Raw genomic sequence first — 13,672 nt, 5'->3', positions numbered from 1 at the left:
GCATGACCCTTTGGTGAGTAAGCCACTCCCCCCAGTTCTTTCTCATAACATTTCATAACATATGAACATTCAACGGATAGAGCTGGTCCCTTAAAATTTCGGTGGCCACAAGTGGAATGTCACTGCTCCACAAGTCATGGTCCAACAAATCAGAAGACTGGGCAGCCCAAGGTCTACCAATAATATTAAAAACTAATAAATACTTAAAAAATAAAATAATATCATCATCTTCTTAAGATCCTAGAACAGATACCTAACACAGGTCAGATGAATTATCCCATGAATCACATTGTGCATGTAATAGGCATTACCACTGCCACAAGGACAGTTGCTTTAGGTGCATGCCTGTCTAAACATGGATGAGATGAATTACTCTTCCAAATAACTTGATGTGAAATTGAAGAAAGCAGGCCAAAAGATCTCTGATCTGCCAGGTGAGATTCAGACCTGATCCTTTAGCCATTGTCTTCTACCTCTGTTTCGGTATTCTAATTTGCATGATATGATGAGTTTTTAGATTAGGTGCTGAGAGATGAAAACCAGGCACAGTATCTGACAGGAAAGGCAATTACCTAGATTGCTAAGAGCTATCAATGCTGTGATTGAACAACTAAAGTTCAAGCTGACCCCCAAGGCGTTCATAAAGAAACTCTCGGGAGAGAAAAGGAAACATAAAAGGGAGTATAAATAAAGCTGTCTAAAGACTTCTTAAAAACAGTAGATTTGATGAATTATGTAGTTTGGAAGTAACTGATATTATGTGTAATTGTATTCAATAAATGCTTTCTTCTAAATATACTCTTAAGAAGAAACTCTTCAAATGGAAAAACTCTTTTGATTCTTTAAGTGACCTGTCTTTAAGGTCAAAAGCATTACCCATCTGAAACAATGCTTCACTAGGCCCAGATCAAAATTAGGTAGAGTGAAATTTTGCTAAGACAGTCAAGTCATTTCTGTTCTACTTCAGCCCAAAACAAAGCTGCTCCTTCATTATTTGTTTACATATCATTAGCCTAATACAAATTTCTAGAGATGATTTCAAATCAAATAAAAGATTTCCTACAGAAAAGTGTTTGAGAAATTAACAATTCTGTGCCTCCCTCTGACTTTTATCTCTTTTGGCTATTAGTTATATTGTGGGTGTTACTTATTTCTGAATTTCCATTTCAGAAGACAAAGAAGCTTTTCTCCATTTGCTGTTGGATATGCAGAAAAATTACCATTTAAGTTCCATGGGGGTTCATTCTAAGAACAGAAAAGGCCTCTGCTTTTCAGGGTATTTTAGAGAGCTTTCCATGAATACTGTTTTTTATCTTTTGCTTTGTTTATTTTGTTAAATGCATCATATTTTCTTTTACTCCAAAGAAAGGTAAATAATAAATGCTTTATACAGAAATCATTGTGTATTGGTAGGAAGGTGTTGCCTCTCTTATTAACTTCTCTAGAAGTATTACTGTCCACTGTCAGCACTATAAAGGCAGAACTGGCAATGCATGTTAAATTGGCCCAGTACTTGCTCTCATAATTAATTTTTTTTTTAATTGTCAAATTTTAACCATTTGACAGAGATTTCATATAATGGGTGTCTGCCATTAACTAAAGATTTTGAAACTTCTCAGGCAAAATATTCTGTTTTGTTTTGTTGAGAGAGAGAAAATCTAGAGAAACAAAATGTATCATAACAAAATGGGAATTCTTTTATAAGTTTGGTTTTGGATTAGACATTTGGAATAGTTTTTGTTTGTTTGTTCATTTTTATGGAATTCATACTGGTCCAATGAAAGTCTATCAAATTCTGGCTAAGATAAAGCCTTGGAAAAATGGTGAACCCTGCATCTCTTGCTAAATTTCTAAAGGATTCTGTCCACACTTACAGAGATGTTCATCTGAATTTGCTTGTTCTGTACCTGCAGCTCAGATACAAGCCACAACTTTCCTCTCTAACTGAGAAAAGGAAATTTATTTTCTTTTTAATTAGAGATGGGAGAAGGCTGTAGGAATTTAGAAGACCAATATTTTTATTGCAAAACTATGTGCCAAGAAATGAGAAAGTTCCAGAGCATAAATCCCCTTTAGTAGCCTTTTAGGTTTCCTTGGGGAAGAAATGGGAGGTGGGGGGGGCGGGGGGGGTCAGTTCAAATGATAGTGCTGGTTACACCAGCTGCACAGTACCTGCATGCTGTATGTTGGATGGGACCCTTCTTCAGAGTACAGGATGTCCTAGCTCTGGGAATGAATCAACACTAAGGCACGTAGGAGACTGCTGTCTTTGGACCACTGCTCTTTATTTGTTAAAAAACTGAGAAGTGAAGGTGATGGATGCTAGCGCTCGTAAGGAGAGAAAAGGGAGTTCTCATGTGAACATTTACCTAGAGAAGTGAATTCTGTTTATCCATCTATTTCATGGTTTCTTTGTGGTACTGCCCAAACTGAACTTTTCACAAGGGGTCACTAAATGCATGTTCCTTATTATCTGGGTCCTTGACTTCAGACCTGAAGTCTCAAGGAGTCCCAAGAGAGCTGAGTACTTACAGCTGCAGCTGATGTCAATAGCATCTGTGCTCTGACCCTGTTATGAGCTAATCAGAACTAAATATATTGAAAGCCAGATCTCAGATGCTTTGAGTTGGACAGCAAGAATGAGTTATTTTTGCCCAGCGACTTTCAGTCAGCGTGACTACATCTACACTGCCTTGTGCTGAGACCACAACTGCTGACTTTCTCCCCACAGAAATGTTCTTAGAAGAGTCTCACTGACAGACCAGAGAATAAGACTACAAGTGTGTTCTAAAGTGTTAACCCCTCATTAGGATACCCACACACACAGCATAGACTGTGCGACCTTAGGACCAACTCGGCTTGCGCTACAGCTCCCAGTACTGACTTGAATTCTCACTGAATTGGTAATCTATCATGCTTGGTTTGTTCCTTCAAGAGTGCAACAGACCAGTAAGAATACACAGCCTGATTATTAAGACCAGGTCTTACTGCAAAGCTGCCACAACCCACAGGGCTACTACCAGGATCACAAAGACATGTCATTTGCTTCACTCACTTTGGAAGGGCTTTGAAGCACCTATAAAAATGTCTTATGAATTCAGAAGCATGCATCTGTTCAAGGGACTAAAAGCAAAGCTGGGAGCAGTGCTCAAAGAGTATAATGGCTAGGTGAGTATGTTCGTATGTTCAGCATACACCAAATTCTGAAAGTCATTTGAAAGAAAACATAGTTCATGGTCTGAACTTTTGGGTAGACCTGTGCGGTGTCAAGAGTTGGACTTGATGATCCTTAAGGGTCCCTTCCAACTCAGGATATTCTATGATTCTATAGTAATGCCCATTTCCAGATAGCTCTATCAGTGGAGGACTGGAGGAAGAAGAGTGAGACACAGAGAGCTTTTTACTTCAATGTAGAGAACATGCAAGTTTTTGAGGACAAATGGACAAAGGTTCTGCCCTTTTTACCATAGTGATCTTATGACAAAGCCATCATCCCACATTTCATACATTTCTGTTGGACTAAAGTCCAGCTCTAACTCAAACCCAAATTCTAGCCTCTGCTTTGGCCCTCTTATTATGCAGTCCATCAGCCAGCATAGTGTTTCCTAAGCTATTCAAATGCATACTCCTCTGCTTAGCTCTGTGTTAATTCTGTCTCTGACAGTAGCAAAATGCATATATACGTATAAAAATATGTAAAAACTCTTTGATGTTCCATGAACTATTAGAAAGTAAGAGGTTAACCCTCTTCTACCAAGGAAGATGTTGAGAGGTGAGAAAACTAAACATGAAGTTGAAAAAGGAACATTTGCAATACTTACTTTTCATTGTATCCCTTTCCAGCACCAGTCCAGTTTCCTAGGTACCAAATTGACTGCTCAGTCCTACCAACAACCTTCTTTCATGCCTAACCATTTCTGTCATCCTCTGAGTTGCATGTAGGCAAAAAGAAAAGTAGTATTTGAATGTTTAGACATTTGGAACCTGAGGCTAGATTTAGATTCAGGAAGAGGTTTCCTTGAGCAGGACTAAGGTCTGGTCTGGTAGACCCTGTACTGATTTGGGGACTGGTGCTTGCAAAGGGCTACCTAAATACCTTCACATAAGAATGCATGGAAGTAAAATCATAGTATCAGCTTTAAAGTACATTCTAAAGATTTCAGTTAGGCAGTGGACAAGTCTGCTTATGCACTACACACAACTGTAAAGAGTGCCAGGCACAGGGGATATATGAATTATGGATGTTAAGATGAGTTCCTAAGTACTCCAGTGCTAAAATATGTCTGTGTTCAGAATTACTCAGACGGCACACTTGCTTAAATAAAAATCTGATTGTAAATAATGTAACCAAAGGATATAACGTCACCACTATTCTTCCATGAAGGATGAACAATGCATACTTAGATCCAGTTGAATGAATCAAGACAAGCAAAAAATGTGTTATTGGAGGGGTGGAGGCATTTCATCTGCCCTTTCAGTGTATTATGCACTTGACTGACATCCCTCTTGCCAAACTTCAAATATGAAAAGCAAAATAAGAATTAATTAGGGAATTAAGTTTAATAAAATGTATGGATCATGTTACCATTTGTAAATGGGCATTGATCCTGAAGCCACTTCCGTCTGACCTGATAAACAAATCCCCTAGAAACAAATCTACAAGAAGAAAAACTAGTTCCCTATAACTGCATTCAGTAAGGAGGCTTTAAAAGAGAAAACACTGTCTCTGCTCCTAAGCCTAATATGCAGTTAATCAAGCACTTGTTGGAAATTTGACTTAATTGCACATAAAAAGGACATGACATTCTAGAAGCTGGTAAATCTTCACCTAGCTAGCTTGGTAAGTTTAATCATATACACTAATTTTTCTGCATGTGTGGGGGATATTTCTGAATTTTTTACACTGTATTTTCTTTACAAATATTTTGCTGCTGAGACATTTAAGAACAATTTCTTTAGTTTCTACTTTAAAAATATTATTTTTCATTACCTTTTATCTTTGGGATTTTTTGTTTTGTTTTTTGTTTTTTTTAAGTTTAATATGAAACTTCCATGAAAATATGTCTTTAATCTTTTCTATTTCTACAATAGAATTCTACATAAATATCTGGAAATTCCATATCTGTCTATAAAATTCTGCAATATCTTTTCCTTATTATATCTAGATGTAATTGCACTTCACAAAATATAAGTCTTAAAAGATCACTTAGCAATAATGTGTTCACAGCAATGGTATGCAATTGTATCTTTACTAAAAATTGGAATATAGTAATTGTTACTCATTATTGTAACAATTATATATTGATATATATTGAATGTGATTTTATGTCCATTTTAATGAGCCTATGCATTAATTAACCTTTATTTATTAAAGGAGAATGAGCAGATGCTAATGTATTTGTGGCTATTCACTACACTTGTGAATGAAGCCATTTCCATCATAAATATATGCTTTTGCTTCCTGTAAGCATTTGAATGACTGTCTTCTACTGGCTGAAGAGTTTGTAAATAACAGTATTTTGAACTGGCAAACCTGATGAAAGAATTTGTTTCTTGTCATTTGACAAATCCATTTTAGAGGACTACAAAATCACTCAAAATTAATATTCAACATGTGATAATAGCTCAAGAAAAAAAGCAACATATGTGTGAATAAAATCATTCAAATAAATTAATAAATAAAAGTGCCCAACCAAGCCAGCAATCATGAACAGCTTTAAGATTCCTCCTAGCAAAAGAAGCAGATGAATTAAAGCTGAAGAGGTTTAATAATCATCAGTTATAATTTGAAATGTCAGTCCAGTTTTAGAGAGACTAGTCATCAAAATACCTTAAAATAGAGATCCATGAGTCATAGAACATATTTACTCATCAATCAAAAGATAATTTTATTTGATAAATTGTTTTTTTCATTAGTTTATTACATATACATAATGTTTACTACAAAATACTTTTCCTGAAGAAAAGAAAAGAATGATTGGACTCACCTTACATAAATGATAAATTGTATTTGCTTAATCTTTCAGCAAGTAATTAGTATTTGTATGTAAACTGTTTAGCAACCAGTAGGAGTCTTGAGAGCTAACGACTTCATTTTTATCCTGTGTACAGCAGTGCTACAGCCTCATTTAGGGGGAGTAGCAACAGGAAATTAGGTGGCTGCAGCACCAGATGAGCACAGTTCCTAAATACACAGCTAGTCTTTACAATTTAATTAGTTCTGCTGACTGATGCTGACACTGCTTGCACACTCACATTTCACTGAAATACTGTTCCGGAGCTGTTGAAACCTGCATTTAAGCAGGATTCGAATTGCAGGCAATAGTTTCTGTATTCATGCACATACCTACGTTATCTTGTTTAGACTTTTTCAATTTATGTATTCTCTCATTAAAAAAGAAAAAAAAAAAAAAAAAAAAAAAAAACATACAGCAAGTTTCTAAAAACCTTTTCTGATCATTTTTGCTTGGTGCACACAGCTATAAATCCTCATGCTACAAATAAAGATGCAACAACAAAGTTCTGATTATTCTCCAGACTTGGTCAAAGGAACCTGCACCAATATGGAATTTCTAAAGAATGAAAATGAGCTTCATAAAGAAAATATTGTTTTGTGTAGAAGCAGCAGTCTAGAAGATGTCTTCAGTCCCTGTGAAACACAACCAGTATCAGCTTGTATGGACACCACCATGCCTACAAGTGACTTCACTCGAAGACGTGGGTATACTGAGTCTTCTCTTTTCCTGAAGCTTCCCACAGAGGAGTGCACTGGAAGTCATCATGCACCTTTCCAGTTTGACCGGCATGCTCTGGCCAGAATTTCCACCTCTCCAACTTTAAGGCGTCTACGGATGGCCTCTGCCTCACAAGCACCAACATTTCAGGACTCCATTAACACAACTCAGCTAGGGAATCAAAAGGAATACACCAGCTCTCTCCACCACATTTGTAAAAGTCCACCCCGGTGCATTAAATCTTCCTCACTGTCTTTGCCTTCTTGCGTCCACGCAAAATTATTGTCTTCCAAAGCAAAGTCGGAGACAACCATAGCAGATCCAGAGTCTGCCAGCTCTGGATTAAAGTTACCAAGCCAAAAAGATCCTCTAAGAAATGGCAGTCCCAATGAGATGTTCCAAAACTCTTGGCAAGCCAACTCTGTTACGCTGCCTAGGAGACTCCCCCACCCCAGCTGTATGCCACAGGAGGCTATCCAGGTAAGAGGAATGATATGATGTGACCTCCTCTGCAGTCTTACATATTCGGCGTTGAGCCATTATGGCCTAATTCTTAGCCTGAGCAGCCACCCAGCCCATATTCCATTTCTATAACAGACCAACTTCTACACTCACCAGTAAGGGAGAATTTTCTTTCCAAATCAAAAAAAGAGCACAGTTCCAGCTATTAGTGACCACGCTGGCCTAGTCTACTGTTAGTGGCATGGCAACTCCTTCCACCTCTGTCCATTCGCCCTGGTGGGCCAGTGTAACTGCTGTGGGGCTATGAAAAAATAAGACTAAGTAACTTATCCAGGACAGGCTCGAGTTTCAGAAGGTTATATTCTTTCCAGAGTCCTACAGCAGGGTTCTCCATAAGCCATGGCAGCTCTGTATTCTCTTTTACTAAATAGCATTAGTTACCCCAGCACAACCGAGAATTAAGTCACTCAACACAATTGAGCCCAATTTGAGGTTTGCTACTACTAAAGCAAACCTTAAGGTTTAAGAAAGGTCCCATTCCCTTTCTTTGTGTCCTCTTACCTAGTTCCGCCATTCATTGCCCCCCTCCATTTGTATGCAGCCAAATGTGCAATCTTTTCTGAAAAAAAAGAAACACTGGTGTGATGAGTACCAGAATCAGTAAACAAAAAGAAGCAAAAGAGAAGCTAGCCCTCTTCCTTTCCTTGTCAGCTTTTCCTGGTCAGCTTTCCCCCATAACAGACCCTGAGGAGAAAAGGAGAGGTGCTACACAAGTCAGCTTTGCTGCCAGATTCACTGTCAAAGGTTTTGCACCACTTGCACAAGAAGCTATATTGAGCTATATTGCTTGACTCCATCCTCATGCAAAGCCCAGACAGGTTTCAGTGAACATGGATGGTGTCAAATAGGTATATGTCTCTTTAATAACTAGTCAGTGTTGTTCCACAAACTAAAGGTACTTTCTCCCCATCAAATATTGAATACATTTTGGATATCAAATGAGTTCTGCTCCCTTATCCACAACAACGGAAATAATTAGCCAGTGTCTAAGTGTATGTAGTATATTTTTCTTAATGAATCAGTACTTTTTTTTCACAACATTAGATTACTTGCTTGCTTTCTGACAAAGTAATGAGGATATCTTACTTTTTTTCTGTTTTTTTTTTTTTCTTTTGTTTGTTTGTTTTTCCAGAAGAGTGGACTGCCTATACAAAGGTATGCATATATTTGTTTCATCTCATTTTAAGCTTCACTTCTGTATATTTTGATGAATCAACTTCACTAAGACAATCTGAACAGTGAGGCATGTACGCATAATTCTACTTTAATTTGTAGATTTACTTTGTGACATGCCTGTCACCAGTGTGTTATACTAAACTTTTTAGTGAGATTTTCTTTTGAAGGTGGCCCTTCCCCGACATATTTCACACAATACTTCAGCTGGATCATCAGAGAGCTCTGCACTAGGAACTAACTGCCAAAAGGTCTGGCTGTTTGGATTAGTAAGGTCAAATTTCAGCCTGAAGAATGTGAAACATCTCATAATCTTGAGTGGCATTCTTCAAAACTTTGTGGGAGGGAAAAAGGAGCAAAGAAGCTAGCAGAACAGCTCAATATTGTTCTCAGATGCAAGCAAAGCAGCTCTAGGACTGCTGCTGATCATTAATCCTACAAAATACCTCTCCCACTGATGGTGCATTGTTCACCTTACTGCATGATTCCCTCACAGATTTCAGGTGAGGCATGCAGGTGAGTCAGGTACATTAAAAGCACTGATGAGCAAGGCTTGGAGAAGACAGAAGGAGCCTCACAACAAACAGCAGTACATTGGTTTTGTGACTCTACCTTACTGTGTTTCACTTCTTAAGGCAGCAGATATCATTATTTGAGCAGTATCTCTTCTTCCCCACAGTTACACATTATTGAGGTACAAGCTCTTTTATTATTAGCAGTTTGCCAACAGGTTTGTGTATCAAGTCTGTTTGTGTTTGGGACTGAGGGGTGAAGAAGGCTGGTACAGTCCATGAATCAACATGCAACACAGTTCCCTAGACAAAGTTTAACAAATGTGTGCATGCAGCTGAAATAACACGTTCACTGTAGAAAAGGCTTCCTAGATTTTCTGAATTATTGCAATTTTCAAAACACTCTTTAGCCTTTTGAATTTATAGTAGAAAAGGGGAGAAGGGGATGGGTGGCAGAGAGAGGTGAGAGATCTTTGTATCTAATTATGAAAACAGTTTATCTGCGCCTATTATAGGAACAGCCTGCGCTGACCCCATGCAAAACTATAAAGCATTAGCATGGTTTACTGATAGGGTGAAGATTTGCATGATTAATAGCAAATCGGGTGAAAATTTGAAGAATATCAACTTTAAATGGCTAAAAACAGGAGAATATGAAACTTTTAGTGCACACACCTTCTCTTGGTGCCATTTGCCTGGCAGGTTCAGAGGGAATCCAATACATACCAGCATGCCAGCTAGGATATTGCCTCTGGGCTTTCATCCAGACATTCAAAGAAAAAAATCAAGAAATAACACAGGGAACATTTCAAGCTTTATTCCTTGGCTACCAGCAGGAAAGAAAGAGAAAAAATAGGTTTAGGTGATGTACTACAACTTCTATTTGTTGTTCTGACCAATGTTTGAATGTGCAGAAATGTAAAATAATAATCCCTATTTTCTGCTTTTAACTTTTTTTGTCAAGTTGAATTTGATCCGCAGTCTGGGCAAGGACTGTATGCAGCTCCTCCCTTACCCAAACCATTAGTCTAACTTCTTAATAGCTAATCCCTTATTATCACAGCCAGAGAGAAGTGCTGAAGTGTCAGATTATTCCCTCGGTCTAGAAGAACTTTGGGACAGATGGCGACCCTCCTCCGACACTGCCTCACATATCATCCAGGGTAAAAACATGCTGCTGTCCCTCAGTTTTAATGAACATCTCTTCCCCTCACTCTCAGGTTGCACTTGTAAAAGCCTTTCTTTAAGCAGCAGTGCTCATTTTAAGCAGCCTTCCCTCACACAGCTCTAAGTAATGGCAGTACGTCTCTGTTAACATAGCAACATGCTGAACTGATGCTGATTAAAAATAATCAGCCAAAATAAACAAACCGAAGAACCAGAGGGGCAGCAGAGAGAGAGGTGCATGTGGTGGAGACAGGGTGAGAAGCTAAAGTCAACACTGCAGTGGAAGGAAATGTTGATTTAAAAAGTCTTAAATTTACTCTGAGCTCGTTTTCTCTTTGCCCTGTTCAGTGTATCAGGGACTGGGTGCAAAACTGGATTAATTTCCTACAGACATAATGCTAAGGAAGAGTCTTCTCAGTACCTGCAGGTCATTTTCTGTGAGTTGAGACAGCTGGGCTCAGCCATCTTGAAGTACTCCTCTTCCTCTTTCAATGTCTCATATACCCATAAAGTGTCCTGCAAACACTTTAAAGCAGGGAGTCCAAATACCCTTCCTGAGCCATTTGGTTAACAGTGTCATCAACTGACAACTGCCTCAGTACCATGGCCACCCTAAAATACTTCGATGTAGTATTCGCTTAAGTATGGGGATTCATATAGATGTCTGTTCTCTGGGACATTTAAAGGTCTTGGTAGGCTAAGATTATGAACATACTGGGACACACACCTCTAAAAAGCAGTCATCTGAAACTCTCCATGCCCTAGGAACAACTATACTCAGGGTATTTATTTTTCCAGACAATGAGCTGCTTCAGCATATTTAACAATTTTCCATATCTTTGTAACATGAACCCATGACATTATCTTGTTTCACAAAACAAGTAGATTTAAAGGAGGAATTATTGCACAGATGATATCTCCTCTTGTGATCAAATTCATCCCTAAAGTACAAGCATTTCTACCAATCAAGGACCACAGCACCCTGCCCTTAGTAAGAAAATCAAACACAAGCTATTGAAAAAAGGCAAAGCTACAGGGTCAGCAGGCAAGAAAAGATGGTAAAACATCACATGCTGACCCAAACACTGATAAATTGTATCACACAGCACTTACGTATTTTCATTTCTCCAGTAAAAATCAACAAAAGCAGTTAATATACCTAATATATCTACAGGCACCAGGCCAGATGATCACAGATACCTGTATCTGTACCTTAACCTGTGAAGGGTGAGTACATAATTTAGGCATGTAAGTCATTAATCACACCAGACATGTCAGAATGCAAGGGTATGTTGTAGATACACATCCAAGTGACCTTAGCATGCTCCCACACATCACAGGCTTGCATTCCTACATGAAGAGCTTGTTTAGATGTGTCTCTGAAGTTCAAGACCTTTTTTATCTAGGGAAATAACAAGATTTAACTCTGTTACAATGAAACTGTGTTTCCCATTATTCATCTACATAAGTGGTCAACCTCCAAAATATATTATGAAATTGCAGTAGGCAAGATACTTTAAAGATCAGTAATACATTGAATTCACAATAAAATTTTGCCAAGTTGAAATAAGTCTCCTGAATTTCCCAGTAGAGGAGTGACAACTTTTGGGATTATTTTTGTATTATATTGCACCATCCAGTTTATATAATAATCCAGTAGACCAAGAGATTACATAGTGGAATCACAAGTGGTTTCAGAAGTATCTTAATACAACTGTTTCCAAAACATAGAATTGCAGTAGATAGCACTCAGAACACCTCATCAGGAAGCAGTCTCCACTGCACTGGTGCAGGCTTGCGGACAACCAACAAACAGACCCGATCCATAAAAGCTCTTAAACCATGGGCTATGTTTAATTTCATGGGGAAACTCATAGAAGATTCACTGCAAATTCCTCAATATAAGTAAAAAAGACGTTATGTTCCCCATTCAGAAGGACTATCAGAAAATGAAAAGCTTTTAGAGAAGCCATAAATTGCACATTGTAAAATCCTCAACTCTTAGTTTTCAAGCGCTAAAACGCTTGTTTCAAGTGCTAAAGTCCCAGACCTGGCCCTCCCGACAGCCTGCAGCTGTCAGTTATTAGGAGTAGACCTTTCCTCTATGATGTACAATTTAGTTGGTTTATCTAAGACAATTGCAAACAGTGTCACCATCAGATAATTAAAAAAAAAAAAAATCTCCCTTTCCTACTATGCAAATAAAATAGCAGTTCTCTACCTCAGAACCCATGTGCCAAATGATAAATTTTTAAGTGGCTATTTGTGCACTTGGGGGGAGGGGGGGTAGAGGGGAAAGGAGAAGGAAAGGAGAGGAGGAAAAAAACTTTAAAAAGAAAGAAAAAAATGCCTGCAAAGTTTCACATCAACTGTTGGCAAAGGGCTCAAAGGGCTAAATATTCCCAGTAAGACACCTGCCTAGGCAAAGAATATAAAGGAAAGATACTTAACTAACCAAAATTACTACACACAATAAATGGAGACTTAAAAAAGATCATTTTTCTATGTGCACACACACTTCACACCTCCTTCCTCAGCTACTTTGTTACCGACCCTTTGAAATCAGATGTGGTCTGCTTGCATCAGTCAATGGTAGACAGTAGAATAGCAGCTGCAGACGCCAGTCATTCTGCAACCATATGCTAACACCATTAATTAGGTATGGGCGTGAATTATTAGCAAAATTCAATAAAGTATTTAATATGCATCAATAATTTCTGTATTTGAATGCAAGCAGCCTCTGGCACAAACACACCATTGGATACAAAATGCCTGTGTCATTTCACTTGATGGATCTACATCCCAGACAATGCCCTCCGTTAGTAACAACAATAGTTGGAGTTACTTGTTGCAGATCAGCAGGGCTGCTAAATCATATTATATTCAAAATACAACATATCTGAATTAGCAGAAAAATCTTTAAAGATTTAGAAGGAGAATGACACAAACTAGCAAAAAGGTTAAATATAATAAAACAACAACAACAAACACTAAACTGTAAGACTCTACTGTCTTTTTCTGATGTCTCCTGAGTCAAAAAGTCAAAAGTACTGGCACACGTCAGTAGAAGCATAGTATGTAACTGCTCCTTTGGACTCCAATGCCAAAAACATCCTGAAATGTTTTTTGCTTGATCTTCAAAGAACACAGGAATTTCTCATATTTAAATTCTCTGAGTACCCCTCTTCTGAGGCAGGCCATGACTATGAACACCTCAATCTCAGCAGCTCTGTGCAGTTGTAAAGATAACGGGATATCTGCTGTTGATCACTGAAGTTTTCTTCTATTTTTTTCCTATAATACCTTACGTCATAGCCACTGTGATTTAAATTTTAGCTCATTTCCTCCCACATCAGGAAGGAGCACTTCAGGAATTTCCTCTGCAGCCACAAGAGGAGAGAGTTGACACATGTTGCTGTTGCCTCTTGCAGATCAGCCGAGCGCCGGCGTAGCTCTGTGGTAGTGAGTTTGCCAGGACTCGAGGTATTCCCTGGAGACCTCCTGGTGTCAGACAGTGCCTTGGACTACCTGCCCCACGCAGCCCTGCTGCTAAACGCAGGTCAG

The 13,672-nt window shown here is 38.4% G+C and overlaps 1 protein-coding gene across 1 annotated transcript in view; it reads left to right on the top strand.

Moving 5' to 3' along the window:
* Window positions 1-4,500: 4,500 nt before the first annotated feature.
* PLEKHG7 (pleckstrin homology and RhoGEF domain containing G7) overlaps window positions 4,501-13,672 on the top strand; it is a 34,312-nt gene continuing 25,140 nt past the window's right edge. The window contains exons 1-4 of the mRNA XM_072036660.1: window positions 4,501-4,840; window positions 6,480-7,214; window positions 8,389-8,411; window positions 13,540-13,667. Of these exons, the coding sequence (XP_071892761.1) occupies window positions 6,492-7,214; window positions 8,389-8,411; window positions 13,540-13,667 (874 nt within the window). The 5' untranslated portion in view covers window positions 4,501-4,840; window positions 6,480-6,491. The remainder of the gene's footprint in view (window positions 4,841-6,479; window positions 7,215-8,388; window positions 8,412-13,539; window positions 13,668-13,672) is intronic.

This window comes from Anas platyrhynchos, chromosome 1 (assembly GCF_047663525.1).
Source record: "Anas platyrhynchos isolate ZD024472 breed Pekin duck chromosome 1, IASCAAS_PekinDuck_T2T, whole genome shotgun sequence".
Classification (NCBI taxonomy): domain Eukaryota; kingdom Metazoa; phylum Chordata; class Aves; order Anseriformes; family Anatidae; genus Anas; species Anas platyrhynchos.
This window is presented reverse-complemented; position numbering and strand designations above follow the sequence as displayed.